The 24593-nt window shown below is 44.0% G+C and overlaps 1 protein-coding gene across 2 annotated transcripts in view; it reads right to left on the reverse strand.

Moving 5' to 3' along the window:
• Window positions 1-15583, reverse strand: part of LOC111863597 (protein GVQW3) — a 41058-nt gene extending 25475 nt beyond the window's left edge. For both annotated transcript variants that reach the window (XM_023850061.2, XM_023850060.2), the window contains exon 1: window positions 15449-15583. In XM_023850061.2, the coding sequence (XP_023705829.1) occupies window positions 15449-15533 (85 nt within the window). In that variant the 5' untranslated portion in view covers window positions 15534-15583. The remainder of the gene's footprint in view (window positions 1-15448) is intronic.
• Window positions 15584-24593: the final 9010 nt, after the last annotated feature.

Raw genomic sequence — 24593 nt, forward strand, 5'->3', positions numbered from 1 at the left:
AACTGAAGTTTTCCATGATTTTCCTCAGCCTCTCTAGGCCAGGATAGTGTCTCGAATATTCCCCGACTGCACCCATCGCCATATAGTCTGCATAGTTACGTCATAACCCCCCTCCCAAAAAGCAGCCGGGGTAGCGCAGTCGGTATAGCAACTGGCTACGGGTTGAACGACGAGGGGTCGGAGTTCGAGTCCCAGTAGAGTCAAGAATCTTCTCTTTTCCACGTCGTCCAGACCGGTTTTGGGGCACACCCAGCCTCCTATCCACTGGGTACCGAAGCTCTATCCTCCGGAGTAAAGCGGCCGGGACGTGAAACTGACCTCTGACCTCTTAACTAGTACCGAGGTAAAAGAAACGTTGATCTACACATCCACTCCCCCATACGCCTTTGTGGCGTAGTGCTTAATTAGTTAAATACAGGGACCGAACAAGAACACAAACTATTAAGCTCTCAGCTAAGTGATTTCTGTTCTATTTAAAAATTAAATGTCTCATATTGTATTGTGTGTTATTAGTGTTCCTTATTGTTGTGTAGCTTTGTTGCTGGGCTTTGCTCGAGTCTGGCGGGTTATATTGTGTGTTGTGTCTTATTGCATTACCACTGCCACCGGGTAAAACCCATTTGCATTCATTTTTTTTATTGCTAGTGGGGTGGGACTAAGTCCCTTGTACTGCGGCCACTTCTGGCCTATTGTACCAGCCCCAGATGATAGGTGAGGGTGATTGTGGAGCAATTGGTGGAATGAAGATTGGCAGGGGAAACCGAAGTACTCGGAGAAAACCTGCCCCAGCGTCACTTTGTCCACAAAAAATCCCACTTGACCAGACCCGGGATCGAACCCAGGCCGCCTCGGTGGGAAGCCAGCGACTACCCTCTTGAGCTATGGCGCGCCCTGATTTGCATTCATAGTAAAATAATAACGGAAAAAATATGCTAATATTTTCCTCAAATACTCCATATTTTTCTCAATCTGCCCTTAAGTGACAGAGTTCCACATTCATTCTGTATTACTGAAACAGACGATAGACATTTACTGTTATTCCTCTAACTCGTATCTGTTCTTCACAAAGCAAACACACAAAAGCAATATGAACAATTATGAAATCTGTGCACTTAAGTCCTATCTTGATTAGAATGCATTGCGAGATAGGAAATGCTTGTTCCGGCCCTGCGAACATAACTGCTTCACCACCTGTCGCAGATTAGCATTTCATGACGACACAATAGCAGACGGAATATGTCAATATCTGTATTTGCTTTTTCTGTTCAGATGAGGCAGAACATGGGAACTGACTGAAATGGTATTAAATGGATTTTCGATGGGTTATATTGCAGCAAAGTAATCAGAAAATTGTCCTTCACAGCACTGGAAATGTTCCATGTTCCACACCAGTCAGCCGTTTGCACACGGCTTTTAAACTTCTTTATATATACAATTATATAACAAACTTATGCGGGCAACAAGCAGAAGTCATACAAAATTACGAGAATAAACCTGTTCGCAGCATAGGACAATGCGAAGCCAGGCACAGAAAATATAAAAGGCATAAATTTGGCTGTGGTCAAGCTTACGACCGTTCAAGTGACTAAGCTGCCGTTGTAGCATAAGATACGTAAGATATTCATGGTCTGGTTTGCACGGCCTCTGCTGACAGAGTGTAGATGTAAGAATTGTCAGTAACGCGCTATATGTGTGTGATTCGTATACATATTCATAAGAGACAAACCCGTCTTCTTGTCAGGACATAAGGACTACGACCCCAAGGGTTCAGCTGAAAAAAAAGAGATCTCTGGTCGTGATTCTTAAGGGGCTTGGCGCCAAGACGAACTGTTTAGCCCTAAACTGCCAGTAGTAAAGTAATTTTGACTTCGAGAAAATTGTGCAGACAATCACGTCGCCCACTGATGCCTTTTATAAATGTTACTGCCTGATTTGTAATCAGGGATTTGGGAGTCTTAACTTATAAGATNGGCCCTAAACTGCCAGTCGTAAAGTAATTTTGACTTCGAGAAAATTGTGCACACCCCTTATATACAGACACTCACGTCGCCCACTGATGCCTCTTATAAATGTTGCTGCCTGATTTGTAATCAGGGATTTGGGAGTCTTAACTTATAAGATCTGTAAATTCCAAATTATGCCCGATAGCCAACTATACTGAGGTCACAGAAACAAATCGCATAGGTTAGCCCCCTCTCTCCCACATTTCCTCTCCTCTCCTGTCGTTCACAATACAGCCACGACTTAATAATATCTAGTATCAGCGCTATGCTCTGGCCGCCTCAAATAAGTATTGGCCGGCACTGACCACGTGTGCTGCAAGTTGTTGCTTTACGAGATTTATTTCAAGGCTGCACTTACGTACTTCAACGGTTGGAGTTGAGTTGTACATCTGAAGAATGCCTTTTAGAGGGAAGGGGGTCACTGGGGGTGAGTTTATGGAAGCAAGTTTGGAACCACTGTTCAGAATCATCATGTAACAAGTGAACGTTACGATATAGTGTTCAGCACCTCTACCTCTACCTCGTACACGGGACGCCTCCGGTTCGAATCTTAGCCACAGAAGGTAGTTCCTGAGAGTTTTCCTCAGTTTCTCAAGGACAATTTTAAGCACCTTATAATATTTATATTGTCGTCTTCTGGATTATGATAATGTATATTCTGATAAATGGTTACAACTTACTTTAATTTCTATAGTGAAGATGGAAGCATTATATTACTCCGAAACGTTAAATGAATATTCTCCACAGCGAGAAGCAGATGTTCCACTGAATCTTCTGTAACAGCTTCTTAGTCGGGAGATCGTTCTTTCAAATCTCTGCGAGGACACAGGTACCCTGGTCTTTTCATGAGTTTCCTCAACCACTCCAGGCAAGTGGCTTGCTAATATAGTAAATCCTAGCTGATCCGGTTACAGTTAATCCGGATTGAAATATGAAAAATGCTGTTCACAGCTTAGTACATATTTGTGAAGGCAGATGAGTCACTTGTTTGTTCAGACAAAACTTAACGGTTACTTCAAACCTGCAGTATTGCGTTCAAAATGAAGCACAACTTCTGAGTCATCTATCGATGAATAAATGTATTGTATTTCTATAGTATATAAATAAAGGCTCTACGGTGGTAATTTATTTTTATCAGCACTGCTTATATTATCAAAATTTCCATTTATTTGTGTTATGTGTTTTGCCTTTTATGGCTACCTTTTGCTTCACTAATCCGGACGATCTCCCTCACCTACTCCGGATTATCGAGGGTTTCCTGTGCTTCAAATTGAACATTATTTCCCTCTTGGTTGTCACCAGTTTTCATACCATCCCACTCCACATGACCTAAGCTACTTTAATTAAAGTGTAGAGTGATCTCGTACCTTAGAAACGGCGATGGTCGCTTCAGATAACTTGTTCAGTGATTACAGCATCGCTGAATAACCTATGAAGCAACTCATTATGCCACAAAATCGATATTCGAGGGAACTCTTTTGTCCATCCTGTGTAATTACGTTTTGTTTCCCCACGAGGCTTTAACAACGACTTCATGCGTTGATGGATGTTACCTCAGTAATTACTTTCGGTTGTGTTTTAATTTAAAACGCACTTTGTCCTAATACGGGAGAGATGCGTGACCACCACCCACGCCCCCCAAACCTGTGGTTCCCCCTCACTGACAACATGCTTCATAATTTTCCTTCCGGTATTTAAAACGATATATCGTTACTTCTCGTTTGACCCGCGCAAACATCGATCGATATATCGATAAGTCGAAATGAAATGAAATGTAATATCATGGAATATATCATTCAGTGAATCATTTGGTTTTTTTTTTAATGTAGTGACAATAATTGTGAATGAATTTGTCGTGTTTGTTGTGTAATTTTTCTGTAGAAGAGGGCGGAGAATCAGTTGAAGGAATATTATACGTTTGGCTACATGTTTCTATTTCACAAAAGTTAAAGTTATCCCTGTAACAGGCCATGGAGACCCATGGGGCTGTGAGACGTCGAGGCTCCTACATTTTATAGATAATCTGCTCATAGATGGCGGTGAGGTTGTCAGTCTTGCGCGCCGGCCAGCCTCCCTTTACCCCCAGAAGATACCTGGTACTCATTTTTGGAAGGATTAGGTCAATTGAAAAACCTACTGACCTCATCGGGAATCGAATATGCGACCTTCTGGCCTGTAACACAGTGCCTCAACCAACTATGTTAACGCGTGCCATAGATTCGCTCACGTAGGTATGTTAATTCACAAGACGTTTACTAGATTATAATAGTCTAACAGTTTAAGATAATGCGCTTCTGTGCTTGATGTCCCTGTTCAGTGACCTACATTTTTCTGTTGTGGGATAATTAACGACCCTTCGGATGGCAGGATGACTGATGAATTGGAAAGTATTTGATAGGAAGCGGCCGTGTTATAACCAAGGTACTATCCCAACACATAATTCGAGGGACTGAGGAATAAGCACTGGTAAAGATCTACCAGATTACACGATGTCACATTTCAGAAAACAACTATCTCAATCCCCATCGCCATGAGAACGTCTTTTGCAATTCACATTTCTCCTTTAAACTGGATAGCTCAATCAGTATAGTGATGAGTTACGGACTGGATACCTGGGGTTCGATTCGCAGTAGGGGCAAGAGATTTTTCACTCCACAGCGTGCAGACAGGCTCTGGGGCCCACCCAGCCTCATATCCAACGAGCACGGGGGCCTGCTTCCTTGGTTGTAACGCAGCCGGAGCGTGAAGCTGACAATTCCCCTCCACCCAGTGCTCCGGTCAAGAATGATGGAGTTATACCTCCATTCCCCCATACATATCAATAGCATAATACTTACTTTCTTGATTAATTAAACACAGCGACAAGTTCTTCCCTTAAATTAAAATATAATTGAGAAAATAAACATGTGATAGTGACCGTGTATTTCCAATCATCTGCCTGATTCTGTGAAAGTATGCGGAGTTGTCTCCTGATGGGTATACTTCCACACATGGCGTGACGTGCCAAGCGGGCGGCTTGTGTTCAGGTAAGTTAGCCTCGGAGCGGCAACAAAACCTCCCGCCCTGCCACCTGTTGCGCTCCGAGCAATCAGCTATCCCACATCTGAGTTTCAAATTAGCAACAGGCTCGAGGGGAGGGGGAGCGTACATCGTGTACCTATACCCCCCCACCCTGTGTGGGTTTCCAGTTCACAAATCGGTTATTTCGCGATTTTAAATCCTTAATTCGTTTTGAAACTCTCGTGTTTAAAACCCATTTAAATTTAAACAGTAAATTACTGAGTCCATCAACATCAAACTCGCTCACTCTGTTTTTTCCGGCTGTGATCGACTTTTATATATATGTATCATAGCCCTTGAGGGACGGGTTAATGTGGCGGTAGCGCCCTTCTCTCGTATTCGGGAGCAACTCGATTCGCATCTCAGCTGAGACGCCGGCTCTCTTGACTGAAGATTTCCGTGGTTTTCTCAGTCACTAAAGGAAAATTCCGGGAATAGCATATCGATTACTTCACGAACGCTTCCTTTCAAGTCCTGTGCAATTCATCTATCGTTCTATCCTATCCTATACAGTGTGGCTACTCATAGCGTCACAACCCCCCCACCCCAAAAAGAGGATATTTTGAAATCAACATTTCACTGAGTATACACAATATGAACTAGAAACTTAAGGAGAAACAACTTTATCTATACGGTCGCGACTTTATGAAGTGACTATAGACGGGCCTGGATTGGTAATTGGATTTACTGAACACTTACAGAACGTAACAACAAGTAACTATAGCGCTCTCGCTAATTCACACACTCTGCAGTTCACTGCAGCATGTACTAAGCCTTCTCAGTCTGATATGTTTCACCAATCGTTGCCTGGTGACGGATCCTAATCGGCTCACAAATGGCGGTGAGGTCAGCCCTACGCGACGGCCGGCAGCCCTTTGCCACCAGGAAGATACCTGGTACTCATTTCTATTAGAGGTTGAGTCGACCCCAGGGCCATAGTGCGGCTGGAAGGATTGGGTATATACATACGCGAAGTTAGTGCCAACTTAAGCGGATAGAGGGTGTCACGTGGTCAGCGCAACGAATCCCGACGGCCGTTAATTTCGGGTTTCTAAACCGGAGCCGCTATTTCCTTGAAATAGCTGCTCACTTATCCTCACGAGGCTGATTGGACCCCGTTCCAGACCCACTATTTCTCAGAAAATCTGGTAGCGCCCGGAATCTCTGGATCTGTAACCAGGAACACTGACCACTGGACCACCATCAAGTTAACTGTTTTCCGCGGTATGACGCCGTGCATTTTGGTAGATTATACATCGAAGATTGAGTCAGAAGATTCTCCAGACCAAACTACACGTCGTTATATCCCAAATGCTTGTCATATTAGCTCCTAGTCTTCGTTTTTCCATGAGGCTGAGAAACCGCCATGAGTTTTACCGCGTGCCGCAGGTTGCATATGTACATTTCATTTAGGCAAAATGCGTAAAGATAGAGCCACTACAAGGACACATACTGTGACTCATGGACTACACAAAGGATACGAAGGACCTTGTCGCCAGTATTCATGCACGAAGCATGACAGAAGACAACAGATCGCCTGGACCCACCAGCTCTGCCATTTCCAATGGGGTAAGTTGATCATTTCTTTTTGTATCACTTGTTACCGTGTATTTATATGTACTCCTATATTCCAACACAGCTGCTCATTTTTGCTTGGTTTTAGAAATGAAGTTGAGCCTTGTATATGTTGTTTTGAAAAAGTGTGTGAAGTGAACGCATAATGGGAAGCGAATATTCATTTTGTTGTCCTCACATTTCATTACTGAACCGATTTTCATTGAATTTTATACTTAGGAGGGAGCCTGATGAGTTTAATTTTAGTATAGGCCGCGCCGTAGCTCAAGCGGTTAGTCGTTGGCTTCCCACTGCCGTGGCCTTGGTTCCATCCCGGGTCTGGTCAAGTGAGATTTGTGGTGGACAAAGTGGCGTTGGGGCAGGTTTTCTCCGAGTACTTCGGTTTCCCCTGCCAATCTTCATTCCAGCAATTACTCCACAATCACCCTCACCCATCATCTGGGGCTGGTACAGTAGGCCAGAAGTGGCCGCCGTACAAGGGACTTAGCCCCACCGCACTAGCAATAAAAAATCATTTTAGTACTAAGTGATCGGCTGGAGGAGAAGGGGCTGCCAGCTAGATGTCCCCATTGGAATTTCGGAAAATCAAAATTTACGAAAATGCCAATATACCAAATGTTAATGATACGAAATAATATTTCAAAGATATTACATACTGGGTACCATAGAGCGATCAGTAAGTATTGTCTTAAATAGTTTAACCTCCTGTAGCTCGGTGGTTACTATATGTACCACCTGCTTTAACAGAATAAATCTCTACATTCGTATCTGTGTCTTCCGTGTGGTTCTCACAGTAAACAGCGACTGTTTCCGTAAACAGCAGTAACCGGTTGGGCTCTGTAGTGGTGACATAATGTTTCCTGTGAGGTACGGACCGAACACACTAAAACTCTGCATTCTGCCCACAGAGTGTGTCTGTGTGTTCCGTGTGGTTCTCACAGCAAACAGCGACTGTTTCCCTAAACAGCAGTAACCGGTTGGGCTTTGTAGTGATGTCAAGGTAGCAGACGCGCATGAGCATGTTCAGATGCTGATTTCAGTAGTCAAAATGGCGATCGTGCTTCGTGTACTACCGAAGAGCAGAGATCTGATATGTGTTTTTTGTGGGCAAAAAGACTCAATGTAAAGAGTATTCATAAAGATATGTTTCCTGTTTACGGTGGGAAGTGTTTGTCGCGTAAAGCGATTCACAACTGGGTCGAGAAATTCTCGAGGACTTTCGAAAATCTCAGATGATGTCCGAACCGGTGCGGAAGTGGCTGGGACAAAAAAAAGATTTCTATGCTTCCGGTTTCCAAGCACTGGTAACGCGATGGGACAAGTGTATCAGTGTTGGTGGATGATATGTCGAGAAATAAATGTTTTTCCCAGGTTAGAATTATATGCATTCGAGACCTATTTAGTGACTCTCCCTCTTATTACGTGAAAGAAATTCAGTCTTTAAATCCATAAAGCAAATTTTCTGGCTTCCTCCTTTGTACAGATGGCTGTCTATTCTGTAGGCGAGCATGTCCTTACGCGTACAATGTAACTCCATTACAACACATCTGAAAGTATCAATTTTCTGAAAGCAAATTCACTGTACAAGAAATGTTACATAAATCGAAACAAAGAACCAATTAGTGTCTACACTTCATACCCTTATAATTCAGTGCATATTTAACGAAGTGTAGGCCGCCTCTTTGGTCTAGTGGTCAGAGTTCCTGGCTACAGATCGAGGTCCCGGGTTCGATTCCAGGCTCTACCAGATTTTCTGAGAAGTAGTGGGTCTGGAACGGGGTCCACTAAGCGTAGTAAGGATAATTGAGAAGCTATTTCAAAGAAATAGCGCTTGCGGTCTAGAAAGCCGACATTTACGGCCGTGGCGATCCGTTGCGCTGACCACGTGACACCCTCTATCCGTTGAAGTTGGCACTAACTTCGCCGACAAGGGGCTGTCGCTCGGTTCATATAGTTCTCTTGCGGACTGCAGGCCACGGAGTTCAGTTTTAGTATGCATACGGAAAGTAATTTCTATGTACAGCGCGATGTATGTGGTGAAGTGGGTTTCCAGTAACGGAATCATAACTTGAATCCTGTCTGTACACATTAACGCAGTGAGCTGCGATCGCTCAGTCGATATAGCGACGTGGTACAGGCTCGACGGCCGGGGTAAGAAATTCTTCTCTGCTCCACAATTTTGAAACCAGACTCTTGGGGCCCACCCAGCTTCCTGTCCAGTGTGTACTGAGAGAAAGAGGCCGGGTCGTGAAGCTGACCACTCACCTCCATCTAGTGCCGAGGTGGAGCTGTATCTTCACTTCCCCATATGTCTTCATGGCGTGGTGCTTAATTGATTGAGTAATTAAGCACAGGGACAGGTTTTAATTTTAATATAGGATGTGTTTATATGTTTATGTGTTTTGTGTTTGTAATCGTAAAGTTCGTTGACTCATTGCTCGCTGCTTAATAATTTATTAGTGTTGATTTATTTTCGTTAAATTTTCCGGCCCGCGGTTAACTTCGAAATAAGGCGATCTGCTTTCTGTTCCTATAACAGAACTCATAACAAGTTGACCCTCATTACTTCTATTGGTTAGCTGAATTACTGTGACTCCTGACAGTTCGTCTGCTTCACATATTTTGAAGGTGAAATTGGAAACCGTGTTTGTCTGCGTTACATTTAAAATATGACAGAATTTTATCATATTTTTGTTTGTTTGTTGTTTTAACTTGTTTGAACAAGTTTAAAGCAGGCAGTTCTTGCTCATATTTAGACATTCCCGCGGTGGGAAGCCAGCGACTAACCGCTTGAGCTATGGCGCGGCCCAAAAAACCTGGTAACGCCGGGAATCGAACCCGGACCTCTGGATCTGTAGCCAGGAACACTGACCACTAGACCACAAAAGCGTTTTTAACTAGATAGGTAGCTATAGTCTGTTCAGGATGTCTGTGGAGCAGTAGCAAACGTAGAAGCGGAATAAGGTGAGCCAAGCAACACGCCTACTTCACAACCACGCGATAGCCCATACAAATTCCATTACATGTCAAATGTGAATATAAGTTGGCTGTAGCCCAAAGATCAGCAGTTTCAACCCATGTTTCCCCCTTGGGAAACGCGGTTTCCCTGTCTCTTTTGAGAGGCACAACTGGCCACAAGAAGCGACACGTGGTGTGTAACCCTTTCCCTAGCTACTGCTTTACGTAATCACTCGACTGGAGCGTGTAGCCGTCTCTGCTGACAGATGCACGCTCTCTTCTGGGATGTCGACTTTTCGGGGCCAGAGATAAATTCATAAGCACACGACAAAAGGGAATGCCGCACGAGAGAGAGAATTCTCCCGCACTAATCACTACTTCATGACGAGGATAATGGGCTTACATGTTGTGACACCTAAAGTAATATTCAGCGTTTCTGACTAACTTGCTGTCTCTATCCTCAGGACAAAAGTGAGGTAATCTCTATGCTTAAGTAAACACCAAGCCATGAAGACGTATGGGGTGTGCAGGTAAAGATATACCATTTTACTTCTCGCAGTAGATGTAGGTAAGTGGTCAGCTTCACGCTCCTGCCGTTTTACTCCCGATACGCGTTCTATAGGACGCTGGGTGGACCCCATAGCCGTCTGGACCCTGTGAAGGGAGATGTCTGCCCCATTGGCAGTGGCGTCTTCATTTCACGAGTGTCATAATCCAGTCACGGTACTAATTGCTTGGCCGCGCCATAGCTCAGGAGGCTAGTCGCCGGCTTCCCACCGCGGCGGCCCGGGTTCGATCCCGAGTCTATCAAGTGGGATTTGTGGTGGACAAAGTGGCGCTGGCTCAGGTTTCTCCGAGTACTTCGGTTTCCCCTGCCAATCTTCATTCCACCAATTGCTCCACAATCACCCTCACCTATCATCTGGGGCTGGTACAATAGGCCAGAAGTGGCCGCAGTGCAAGGGACTTAGTCCCACCCCACTAGCAATAAAAGAGGCTACATTTCCACGCATGTTACATGTGTAGGCTCTTCCCAGTTTTAGCCTCGGAACTGAACGAATTGTGTCTCTTTATGTAAGTACACGTGTTCGATCCTGATCGACAGGAGACCTGCCTCGGAGGACGTGAAGCTGGAACTTTCCAGGCAGAACACGCAACGCGTTTCGGAACCTAACGACATTTTGAAGAGGCTCGATAGAGACCCACTGTTGGTCTCCTTGGCTATCGCTTACCTGCTCAGTGACATCCCGTAAGGGATTTGAAGTTAATCCCCGTGTCCTCGTTTGGCCACCATTGTCTCCGAGCCTTACTTTTCGTCATAATACCCAGCTTCTCGGCCATGTGGTCGTTTGGAGACCGGCTACTCTAGCAGAATATTTTCGTTGTTTTCGCCAGGCTCTACACGCAGTAGTATATTGTTTCTTCAGTTCCTTGCCGTTGTCACAATCTCGTGTTAATCTCTGTAGTTCAGACGTTAAACAGCTGAACGGTTTATGACGATATGACGTTACAATACTTTACTGTGAATTTCGCTACTGCTGTTCGAAAATTTAAAAATTCGTCGGTTTGCCATGTTGGTAGTTCAAACGAAGTAACAGGATATGATATTGTCTTCCATCTTCAAAGAAATTTGTCAATATGGAATGTTACTCGCAGCTCATCGTGGCGGGGAGGTGGGGGGGTTGTAAGCAGTTATAATCTTGGAAGATATGCCGACGGTAGCCGTACTATTGGTAGGCCCCCGTTGTCGGACAGGCGGAGAATAATACCCTCGTCCTTCATTTTGGGTTGGGCAGATGAGGTAATCGCCTCAAAATATTGTAATAGTTGTATGCTCCTGAGAGGATATTATTAAACTGGATCCGAAGGAAATAGGATGGGGAAATATGGGCTGGATCACATCTGTTTCGGGATAGGGACCAGTGGAGGGCTCTTATGAATGAGGTAATGAAACGTTTGAACTACTGAGTGACCAGAAGTTTTTCAAAAGGACTTAATTCCATGGAGTCAGTCATATATTTCACAAAATGGAATGAATCTGCGAGGTTGGGGCAGGCTTCATTGCCTATACCATGATAATAATTGAAGATGATAATGATAATAATAATAATAATAATAACGCTTAACTAATTGAGCACTACACCATGAAGGCGTATGGCGGAGTGAATGTATAGACTCGTGTTTTCTTGACCTCGGATCTAGTTGGAGGTGAGTGGTCAGCTTCACGCCTCAGTCTCTTTATCCCGGGAAAAGAGTTCCCTGTACCCATTATATAGGCTGATGGGTGGGCCTCAGAGCCGGTCTAGACGATGTGGAGAAATTAAAATTCTTTCCCTCACCAGGACTCGAACTCCGGTCCCTCGGGCAAGCCCGTAACCCGTCGCTATACTGACTACGCTATCCCGGCTGCTAGATATATTACTACTGTTTCTAATACCGGTATTTATTGTTCAAGTGACAAAGTTGGTACAGTTTACCTAGTGTAATACTTTTTGAAAATTCCACCGTGAACATCAGTGCACTCTGCAACTCGTGTGAGGACATGGCGTGCTGCTCTTCTGTACAGTGTACAGTGAAACAGCTGTATCTTGGAAACCGTTTGGAATAGAACACATGTACATACACAATTTTTGCTTAGAATGACCGATACTGTGACCTCTCAGAATATTGACCTTTCCTCCTGGGACATCCTGTATAAGCCAGCGAAAGTTACGACCTGGAAATAAAATTTTATTAAATAAAATAATTTGTTTATATTCCGTTGTTTAATGAAAATATGGACGCCTTAATAGCGGGTTGCAGAATTAAATCATGCAAATATTTATCTTTGTGAAAACAATTTCCCCACAGAATTCCTAATATCAGCCTAGCCTGTAGTCTGTCCGCAACACACGGCCCAATATTGCAGCCTCCTCCAACAAGATCGGTACTGCAACTTGCTGCAATATCCACAGCTAGGCTGCGGGTTGGACGACCGAGAAAACTGATGCCTTCCTAAGAGATTTTTCTTTTTCTAATGTCAGACCCTGCCTTGGGGCCCATACAACCTTCTACCCAATGGGTACCGGGAGCACTTTTCCCAGGGGTACAGTGGGCAGGACGCCTAGCCTAACTGGTTAAATATTTATCAGTCAGAAATACGTTTCGGAGAGAAGTTGAAGATGGAAATGAAACATTTTATATTCGAGGGAATTCTTCCGAATGTTTCATGGTTTCAGGGACAAACAGAATTGACAGGCCGTTAAAGAATTTATATGCCATGCGTGCAATTCTGAAATTTTTTAGGATCTGAATTTCTCACAGCGGTGGTTATGAAGAATTATATCCTCTGGGATATGACGCCGTGTGTCCATTGAAAGTCAACCAATGTTTCGGAGGAAATTGTCGCCTCCATCTTCAGGGTCGAATAAGCCAAGAAAGAAACGAGCGTGAGAGCAGGTGACAAGCAAGTGCTTCCACGCCAGTTCTTTGCTTGGCTTATTCGATCCTGAAATTGAGGCGACATATTCTTCCGTAACATCGGGAGTCTATCAACAGACTGCACGGTGTCATATCTCTCCACTTCTGAACTTATACAGGATGATTCTAAATTATTGTCGGGGTTTCTGTAGCCTATAATTTTCAAACCGGAAAAAAACAAAAAACTGTGAATGTTGGTGTTACTTAGCAGGAGTTATTCTATAAGAAATAAAACTTTTTGAGTTACATTTTCATGTTCCTTAATCAATTTATTTTGTTTTTTATGGGTTAGAAATTATAGGCCACAGAAATCCCGTTAATAATTTAGAATCACCCTGTATATTCAACTCTGAACAATGGCCTTCCGAAAGCACACGAACATTATCGAAGAATCTTATTTATCTAAGCAACAGGCCGTGCCATAGCTCAAGCGGTTAGTCGCTTGCTTCCCATCCAGGCGGTCCGGGTTCGATCCCGGGTCTGGTAAAGTGGGATTTGTGGTGGACAAGGGCGCAAGGGGCAGGTTTTCTCCGAGTCCTTCGGTTTCCCCTGCCAATCTTCATTCCACCAATTGCTCCACAGTCACCCTCACCTATCATCTGGGGCTAGTACAATAGGCCAGAAGTGTCCGCAGTACAAGGGACTTAGTCCCACCCCACTAGCAATAAAAAAAAATCTAAGCAACAGCTCGCGTCACAGCATCCATGACGCGTTTGTTGCGTGTTATTTAGTGAAACTGTTAGTGTCTAACAGCTTCCAGTGGTAGGATGGCTGCTGAATGACGAATTTTCCTGCCCTCCGGCGCTGCATTTTCAAGCCGCTGAGAGCGGCATTCAATATCTCACGAAAGAAGGAAATTCGGACAGACAGTAGGATACAAATCTCTTTTTATTCAGACAATTAAATTAAATCTATTGCACTTTGTGCTTTATGCTATTGATCTAAAGTTATAACAAATGGTATAAATAGTTACCACTGACCTCTAACGGGTTACGTGATATAGTCTGTTGATACTACTCTCGGATCTTTGCATCTTGTGGATATGTGCTCAATGATTCTGACGTTTCGGCGTTATATGCTGTCTCCATCTTCATGGGTGAAATTAAGTACAGTGAATCATGGTTCATGTTTATATAAATTTTAAGAGACCGACGGGAGTAAGTATGATGCCCGGGGTCCGTTATGCTGGTGTCCGGAGCCCACTATCCCCCTTCCAGGCCGGCCGGTGCCGAACAGCGGTCCTTAACTTTACCCGTGGATCCGTTCTACCGCATTATAGTATATACATACATGATTACTGACTCACTATATATACCTTTACCCCGAAGATGGAAGCACCATGTACCTCCGAATCGTCGGAAGCTCTTCTCATATCCATGCCATACGAAGTCTTAACTAAGCTCACTTGCCTCTGGGTCATTTTATAAATCTGGTTCGTAGGTAATTTTAATAAATCATATTTATATTTAAGAACAAATTAAGTCTCATATATATATGTGTATATATATATATATTCGTATGCTGTAAGAGTCGAGATAGCTCAGTCAGTATCGTGAGTAGGCTGAGGGACCGAGGAATCGGGAGTCGAACCCACAGCACCTGGACTAGCTATGGACAACTGCTAGACTTCCTCTGAGACAGGTACCAGTGGCTCTGTTGCCGGGTGGCAAAGCGACCCAAGCGTGAAACTGACCGCTGAGCCCATGCAGTGCCGAATTTAAGAATGTATGGAACTGTACCTCCGCTCCCCCATACGTCTTCATGCCTTGGTGCTTCATTAATCGCATGAACAACTTCAGTTTTACTCGCCTACAAAACAGGTTAGTCTACCCGTAACGCTAGAGACTTTTATGCGGGAAGTGCTACGTTCGAATTCCGGCAGGGACACCGGCTATAGTGATATGTCATCCGCGGTTTTCCTCAGTCCCCGTATGCAAATACCGGAATAGTTCCTTCATCAAGCTACGACCGTTTAATTCCAATTCATAATTCAACCTATCATTCGATCCGATATACGCTTGATATTGTGGTAACCACGCCATGAAGACATATGGGGGAGTGACGGTATAGCTCCACCATTCTTAACCTCGGCACTAGATGAAGTTCAGTAGTCAGCTTCACGCCCCAGCTACTTTACTCCCTGGAAAGAGCCCCGATATTCTTTGGATAGGAGGGTGGGTGGGTCGTCGAGTCGGACTGTACACTGTGGAGTAGAGAAAATCTTTCCTCTACCGAAAATGGAACCCCGGACGTTCAGCCTCATATCCCGTTGCTGTCTCGGCTCGGACTAGATATTGAGATCGTCGTAAAATGAACCAAAAGCCAACAAATTTCGTTTCTACACTGATCGGACGACACAGAAAACACTGTTCAAGCGTGTACATGCCACTTACCTGTGACGATCCCCGTCGCCATGATCGCAAACACAGCACAGACGAGACCTGACGCCATCAGAATGTTGTTAATCATGGGCAACATGGCTGACGGCAACTCGATCCTACTGGTGACCCGGGGTCGACTACCGACAATCTGAGTTTCCACCTACAACGTTTAACTCTTAAATAAAGGCGGGTCGGGAGGGTGGGGGCCGAATCACCTCCCTCAAAACTTCCGCGCCTTGTGACAATGTCAGGACAGTGCGCATGCGTTACTCCATCTCTGTGATGAAACGTCAAGGGTTGGGGTGGGTGTAATAGTTAAAAAAATGCGTGGGGAAGGGAGGGTTGTGTGGAAACGATAGCTGCCCACAATGCCCCGAAAACGTCGTGAGGGGGGTTTTTGTTTTTAGTTTATTTGTGTGAGAGGAAATTCCGGGAGAAGGTGATCATTTATCACAATGATACTTTGTGCTCCGTACCCCCCCCCCAACATTTAGTGTAACCCTTCTCCCTTCCCTTTCACCTGTGTTGGACTTGAGTGTGCCGAGATTAGGGGTAGTTCATATTTTTGACACAACAGCTTTTCTTTGTTTCACGAAGTAACTCACATTTGGTTCTCTTTCTAATTAACATCCTTATCGAGATGCTGCCTTGCATCACGTGGACCACTCATAGACAAGGGCGGATGTCTGAAAATGGGTGACAGATTTGTGAGACTTAAAGTTTCACAGAACAGCAGCAACGTTGAAAATTCAGCGACAAAATTTATGAACCTGAAGCAACTTCCAGCCAAATGTCGACAACCTTTTTTAAACCGTCACTCATCTGTCAGTCTGCCGTTCGATGCTAGTCTAGCTACTGAGAGCATCGTTAAACAACTGACAAGAAATAAATGGAAAAGTTGTGTAAAGATAATTTGCTGTAATGATGATAATGAAAAGTTCTGTGAAGAAGTAATCATGTATTCTCCTTTTATTACGTACTGAGTGTTTGATATGACACTAAGCGCATGGCAAACACCGGGTAAAACGGTTCTTTTATGATTGCTTGTGTATTCGTTTCCGTTGCCTAGCAACGTTAAGCGGGTACACACAGACACTCAGCCAGCCAGGTGAGCTTAGAAGCCTTCTTTAGTTTTTCAAAAAAGGGAACGTGGGCTAATAATTCAATTCAATTTTGAGGTTTTCACTGCAGCGACTGTGAAAAATGCCGTCTTCTAGAATGTTGCACCGTGTAGATCTAGTGTAACCCGACGTTTCGGACGAACATATCGCCTCCATCTTCGGGGTAGAAAAACCCGCGAGCAAGGAACCAGGGTGTGCAGGTGGCAGCAAATCTTGTTTATTAACATGCAAATTTAAAGAGCCCAGAGGCCAATTGCAAAGTTAGCACGAGTACATAGAAAGTNCGAACCTTCAAACATCGCCCGTCTTAGCCTAATTACACACAGAGATTATTCTTACTGGTGACAGATCTGCCCGCCTAGCCAAGGGATACCCGGGGACCTTCCTCTGGAGGCGAGGCTTCTGGAGGGCTCTCGTTTCTGGAGGTCACGAAGGTGACAGATGGCAAGGTGATCTCATAAGCCTCCTCTGTTTTAAAAATAAGGAAAGTGGGCTAATATATATACGTGTCTGATCACTACTACTGCTACTACTACTACTAGTGTCAATACTCCTCTACACTTGTAACGTTACAACCGACAATTCTCGTATTTCTTTCTCCACTCCTTCTGTAGTTCTACACTTCACTCCCCCACACCGGTAATCTCAAATGAGGGTTGCATTTTGCTAACTCCCCCCCCCAAAATATAATTTTAAATAAATATTATTATAACAACCTTTTATAATTCACCAGAAAATCTCTTTCGTTTTGATATATCTGCTTTCATACTATTAACTCCCTCTACTTTTTCCAGCATTCATTTCCGGTCCTACCTGTTATCGAGCGATCCGTCGAGGCCGACGTTAAACGACATCCCCAACGAATAACACGCACAAATAGTCAATCGTAAACCGTCCCGTTTATACGGTACATTACACTACACATATGTACATCAATGCAGTGAAACAGAATTGATAGGATACACTGAAACCCGTGGCGTCTGACTCGTTCCTCAAGCGACATTACTCGTGTAATGCTCGACAGTTCGTTGCTATGGTAACCTGACGATGATAAATCTCACGCTCATGTACGAGTATATAGAGAGTGATTCTCCAACATCCTTTGGTGTCATCATCTTTCTGCACTTTAGCTCTTTTTCTTTTTTTCCTTCTGTGCTAAATCGTCCTTTATACGAAACCATTTACTCCATGTAGATTCTTCCATTTTTCGTTTCCGAACTGTCAGGAGAACAGAAGATGCTACTTAATTAGCGGCTTCACTCTTCATCTCGCAATTGTGAAGCAGATAAAGTCAAGGAGGATAAAATTGGGAGGACATAATCGTCATGAGTAAAGTCTGCAATACTTAGTACAATTATTGAGTTCCTGTGTACATTGTCCATCGTCCTGTTATTTTTACTGAATAATGTTCAAGGAGTCAATAATTTTATTAATAGCACCATCGTAGGGAGTCTGTATAGCGACTGGCTACGGGCTGGACAACCGATGAGTCTGAGTTCGAGTCCCGGTAGGGTCAGAATTTTCATTTCTCCATCTCATCCAGACCAGCTCTGGGGCCCACGCAGCCTCCTATAGAATAGGTACCGGAGGCTATTTCTCCGGGGTAAAGCTGTTTGAAGCGTGAAGCTGATCACTGACCTGTAACTAGTGCCGAGGTCAAGAAAATATGGATCTATACATCCACTCCCCCATACGCCTTCATGGAGTAGTGCTTAATTAGTTAAGCACAGGGACAGCTTTACCTTCATTGCAGATCTTGCGAACAAAACTTAGGTATGCAACCTCATGCAAAGAAAGTACGTAGCACGAATATCCGTACATTTCAGTGAACAGTCCACGTGCAATCCCACACAGAAGCTTAGCAGAGCGGTACCCGTCTGATTTGTAATTCAGAGGAATCCTGTTCGAGCTCCGGCTACAATAAAGGGAACGATATAGTTGGTCACCTGGCGTGTGTTAGTGAAAGAGACACACAGAGGAACTGATGTAGGAGAGAGCGACTGATAAAGAATGAACGCTATAAAGGCAGAATGATTAAGGAGGAGCAGAACGAGAAACAGGAAAAATAATAAGGAAAGAAAATTAAAGAAGAAACACGAAAGAAAGAATAAAGAGTTTAAATCAAAAGGAAGACTGTTAAAGAACAGGAAGGAATTAAAAGAGGAAGGTAAAGCACCGCGCCAAGCAGGCTTATGGCGGAGTTAAAGCTCTTTCAAATTCCTAACTTAAGCACTGTACGCTTCGTGCCCCAGTCGTGGGCACAGACCTTGGTTTCTATTGGGCAGGAGTCTGGGTGGGCCCCCTGTTGCCCCCGAGCTCTATTCGACATATCGACTGAGTTAGACAGGGGAAATAATACAGTAGGGCATTATGGGTCACAGGAAGGTGTAGCTACTGCAAAGAACTGTGGGTACAGTCGGACCGACGCCTTCCGGCGCTATACCTGTTGCACTGATGCGAGAACTGGCGTCCTTTGGCAAATGAAGATTTACGGCAGCAAAAGAGAGCGCTTCTGTTTGCAGGTGGATAATCTGATGACGTCACGAGGGTCAAAGGCAAAATATATTTTCTGCTGTCGGTGATTTATACCAGTCGGTATTTCCTGTGACGAGACGGCCGGAAAGAGGTTCGGTGGCTCCTTCTCGGTCTCGGCTCTCAGTGACTTGTGATTCCCACAAGAACGGAGATTTATATTACAATCCTCTTGGTGTAGGCTTCAAAGTAAGCCATGAAACCTTCCTTCCATATCCCTTCCAATTTCTTATTCACTAATCATCATCGGCAGAACAGCCCTTTGTGAGCCACAGCCTTCCTTAGAAGATTCTGCCAGACTGTATCCGGTTTTCACTTCTTTGAATTTCGTAAATTTTTTTACAGAGAGAGGTCGTTGCCTTGCGCCGAACCCCAAACTTGGAGGACCAGGTCTCTGTATTTATGTCCCCACAACGATAGTGATCCAGTTATAGCCCCAGGAACCGGGTTCGCTTCTCGTAATCTTCCACGACTCGCAAGGCTACAGTGGCGCCACGCGGGAAATCATTCTATCAATCGATACTAGAAAATCTAGAGTATTGATAGTGTCGCTAGAGAAAACGCAGACCATAAATCAGTAAATATATAAATAGCGGGAATTGTAACATTTAGAAGCTCTGTGTACTCCTGCTTTTACAGCACCACAGCACATACGGACTGTAACTGATACTGAGAACTTAAGGAGCCGGCATAGCTCAGTCGGTATAGGGACGGGCTAAGGTTAAAAAAGTTGGAATATTGTTGACTAGCGCCTACAGCATGCAACTTTTTCGGTTTACGGTTGCCTGAAAATATTGGCATAGATACGGTTGTTTGTTATGGCACATAGATCCTGTAACTCTTGCAGAAATCCATCTTGAGAGAGGAACATTCTGGGTCAAATTCGTCCAGTAATATTCTCTCTTTTATCCACGGAAAATCTGTCATGGGACAGCCCCCTGTTCTGGTTATATTCACCCGCCGCTATGTAAGATTCATGAGGTCTGGCTGTTGCATGAGAATCGCTGTGACAAGCCCTGCACAGCAATACATGGGGGGCTGAAATGTTCACTTTCTATGATGTATCTGCTAGCACGCCAGGTTCTCCGGCCTTCGAAACATGTGTATCTATTTAAAAATAAATTCTGAGATCTAATTGCCTACTTTCCTTTAATACGACACGGACCTCGTACAAAACGACGTCCCCAACAATTCTTCGTCGCATCGGGAACGTGTTTGCCAAGTTGTTACATAGCAACGACAGGGGGATACACAGGCAGACACACAGACTCTCCTTTGGTAAGACACTGACCGCATTGAAAATGATGCTTCTGACAGTTCTTCTATTTTTGCCGTTGCCTAGCAAAGAAAAGAGGAAGGCATTTTACAGAACCTTTGCCTAACAACGATAGAATGGATTTATGAAGTACATTGTTCAGTTAGGTTCATTTTACATTATATTCATACCAAGTTCCATAAAGATTAGTTTAGGCACTCAAAAGTTGACGGGAGGGTACACAGACAGACAGCATGTTGATATCATAAGCCTACTTTTATTTTTCTTTTTGCAAAATAAGGAAAGTAGGCTAAAAGCTACACGGCGTCACATCCTAGAAGTTTGTAATATTAATATTCACCGTCTTGAAAACCTCAAAATTTCCCTTTTGTAAAATTTGAGATTCTGCAAAAGAAATGGATTTCTTGACGCGTTCAGTTCCTATTAACTTTTGAAGGAAAGTCTTCAGTTGAGGATTGAGTGCTCAGGCAACACATATTGCATTTATCATTTTAATACGCGTGAATAAGTTACAGTGCTCTCTGTTTTAATCTTCAAGTTTTGCTTGCAAGTGGTATGGAAGCTTCCTGATAACACAGCATCCCTTCTGTCCGTGGCCATGATGTTTACCTTGCAGCCCATGGGACAGAATGTAAGTTAATCGGAGCAAGTCCCCAGCGCGTTAGTGCTCTGCCCGGTTATCAGATGGCGCAAACGTCGTGTGGGTGAGGCAGCCACTTATATATGGCTTCAGTGGCTGATAAACCGAAGTAAAGTTGTGTAGCTCCATTCATAAAACAAAATGGATGCTATTCAGAAACTTCTGAGCCCTACACAAACTAGAGACAGGATTGTAACTTCCTGTCTGGCCCTGATTGATTGACTTACGACAGTGTTACTCAACACGTGTGCCACGATACAGCGGTAACTCCAGGTTGTTGATTCGTGACTCGTTCACATCAAGAATTTGTATTGACTAACCTTACAACTTTGGCTTTGGAATCGAATGGAAAACATTACTTAGATATGCAAGTTTTGAGGTTTTGACTGCAGTGACTATGAAGAATGCCATCTTTTGGGATGTGACGCCTTGTCTGTAGAGACAGACACCTACTCACGCTGGTTCTTCGCTTGCAGATTTACTTATACCCTGAAGACAGAGGTGATACGTTCCTCCGAAGCATCGGTTAACAAAACATCTACAGTTAAAGACACATTGAAGCCGTGGACATGAAATTTTATATAGTAGTTGATCACAAAAGACGTAAAAACTGTACAGGCCATCATATGAGTGCTAACAGTTACAAATACTGTGACACCTTGGACCTTAAATGTCATTCATTCATCAGTAATCTGTCAAGACGACAGGTCCACAGTCTCTTCCAAAATAGTTCCTCCACTTCATGCGATCTAGAGCTTTCTCCTTCAAATGACAGTATCCTCTTCTGTCCCCAAGGTCGTCCAGCATCTTCTTACGTCTTCTTCCTCGTCTTCTTGTCACTTCTGTCCGCCCCTCTATCTTTCCTTCAATAACTTCTTTTAGAAGGCAGTTTCAGCGTAAAACATGACCAATCCAATTAGCCTTCCGTTTTCTTATTTCGTGTAGGATATTCCTCTGCTCACTGACTCTAAATAACACTTCTTCATTTCTCACATAATCGGTCCAACTGATCTCCATCCTTCTCCAACACCACATTTCGAAGCTTTCCAGGTGTTTCTGATCTACTGCCCTAAGTGTCCAAGTTTTAGCCTCATACAAAGCCATGCTCCAAATGTAGCATTTCACTAGTTTCTTCCTCAAATTTAAGTCCAATTTGCTGGTAAAAGATTCTTCTTCTTGCTAAATGCAGCTTTTGCCATGGCAATCCTAGATTTAATTTCAAAAGTACACCTTCCATCATCTGTTAACATATCAGGTCATATCAGATAAATCTAATGTATAAGGAACATGTATTATAGTATTATATTTCAGCATCCCGTTGCAGAGACATGTCCTTATTATCACAGTATCCGTCAGTAGAGTACAAGGACGGCATTGTGATCATGATAGTGACGTGCACGGAAGCGCAGTGCAGTGTGAAGAGAAATTACCTGATGATGACCCATGTGGCCGAAACATGTCGAAAACTTTAAACAACGGTATGACTAAAGACACTGGTGGCGGTGCATGGGGAAACCCACCCTCTCCAATAATAATAATAATAGACTAAAGACATTTTAGAAAACTGGACAATCACTTCTAATGTATAGAATGTGCTCCTAAGGTCCTATTGACATGTAATGATTTCAACAATATCACAAAAGTGTTTAAATCATTTTTTAGTTTGAAACATATTCCTAATGTCTTTTAAATTGTTGCATTACTGACGGATACTTTGATAATAAGGATGATGTATTATAGGCTGGGCGAATGTTACAAATATTCACATGTCGTCGTTTTTGCTGTTGGCCTCATTAAACATATTGAAACGTCTGAAAGAAGGGGGGGGGGCATTATCCCTTCGTAGTCTGTTTCGTTCCACGAACCCACTCTGGAACATTTTCCGCACCACCCTATACTATTTATCAGTTCATGAAGCCGCTTTCAACAATGCAACAACATACAAATATCTCTTTCGGTTAATTACTTGTATCCACAAACACGCCACGGTTCCCTGCCTATCTCTGTGGTACCCGTGACCATGCTTGATGTCTGGATATGGGCGTTGTGGATTATCTGACTTTGTTTTAATGAGAGATGTCAGTTCTTGCTTCCTTATCTCGTATTCCGGACATCATTGTAACATCTGTGTAAACAGGCGGCAGTACCACAGCCGTTACCACGTGTTTCCCCGGCAACAATAGAACCTCGCAATTATGGAAGACGTGTTTTTATGCGGTCCGTGCCGGTTGTATACAGCGAGGAGTTCAAGCTTACGACCGTTTCAAGTGACTAACTTGCCGCTTTGGCCACGTCATAGCTCAAGCGGTTAGTTGATGGCTTCCCACCGCGGAAGCCGGGTTCGATCCCGGGTCTGGTCAAGTGGGATTTGTGGTGGACAAAGTGGCGCTGGGGCAGGTTTCCTCTGCCAATCTTCATTCCACCAGTTGCTCCACGATCACCCTCACCTATCATCTGGGGCTGGTACAATAGGCCAGAAGTGGCCGCAGTATACAAGGGACTTAGTCCCACCCCACTAACAATAAAAAGAAAGCTGCCGTTGTAGCATAAGATAAGTAAGATAGACATGATCTGTTGTGCATAGCCCGGACTGACAGGAGGTCTTGTATACAGTGCACAAGGAAGGATTTTCAATAACATGTTATAAGTGTGATACGTACACTTGTTGAAAGGTCAAGCGTATTCATAAGAGGATGTTACATAAGGACTCTTACCGCAAGGACTCAGTTGAAAAAGAAATTACTGGTCGTGAGTCTCAAGTGGTTTAACGCCAAGACGAACTGATTGGCCGTAAACCGCCAAAATCTGACTTTGAAAATCTTGTCAGGCGCACACCAATCTACGAATTGCACGTGACTTTCAAAATCCCTTACGTCTGTGACTAGCTTCTAACTAACTCCCTGGAGCCGAACCCTTCTTAAGAAGAATGCAGTCTTCTGGGATTTGGCACCGTGTATATGTGGTGTTAACCGACGTTTCGGAGGAACGTATCGCCCCCATCTTCAGGGTTGAAGAAAAAGTATAAGTAAATCTGCAAGCGACAACACCGTGAGACACGATNAGAAGCTGCCAATTCTGCAGCTACTCAAGAACTTCCCAGCATTTTATGGAACCCGATGGTTCATTACCGTGTTCACAAGAGCCCTCCACTGGTCCCTGTCCTGAGCTACGTGTAGATCGATCCCGTCCATACCGCCCCATCCCATTTCTCCAAAATTCATTTTTTTATATTTCTTCCGCCACTGCCCTGAGCGAATCTGCCCTACACAAACTTCTTACGTTCCACATCCCAAATCTCATGCCCATTTTCTTTCGCTTAGGTCGCTTATCCGAAGCTTACGTCCGGCCCGAGGCCCTTTGTGACATTTCGTAACACGCTTAATTTTTACAGTGAGGAGTTGTTAGCCTCACGCCCAATCCCCAAGTTTGAGGACCACGCCTTGTCGGCTGTCGGCGACTGCTTATTCAGTATATTCGCTTCTACAGCGCAGTTGGTATAGCGACTGACTACGGGCTGAATGACCGAGGGGTAGGAGTTCGAGTCCTGGTAGAGTCAGGAATTTTTTCTTCTCCATGTCGTCCAGACAT

The sequence above is a fragment of the Cryptotermes secundus genome, unplaced genomic scaffold (assembly GCF_002891405.2).
Source record: "Cryptotermes secundus unplaced genomic scaffold, Csec_1.0 scaffold57, whole genome shotgun sequence".
Taxonomy (NCBI): Eukaryota; Metazoa; Arthropoda; class Insecta; order Blattodea; family Kalotermitidae; genus Cryptotermes; species Cryptotermes secundus.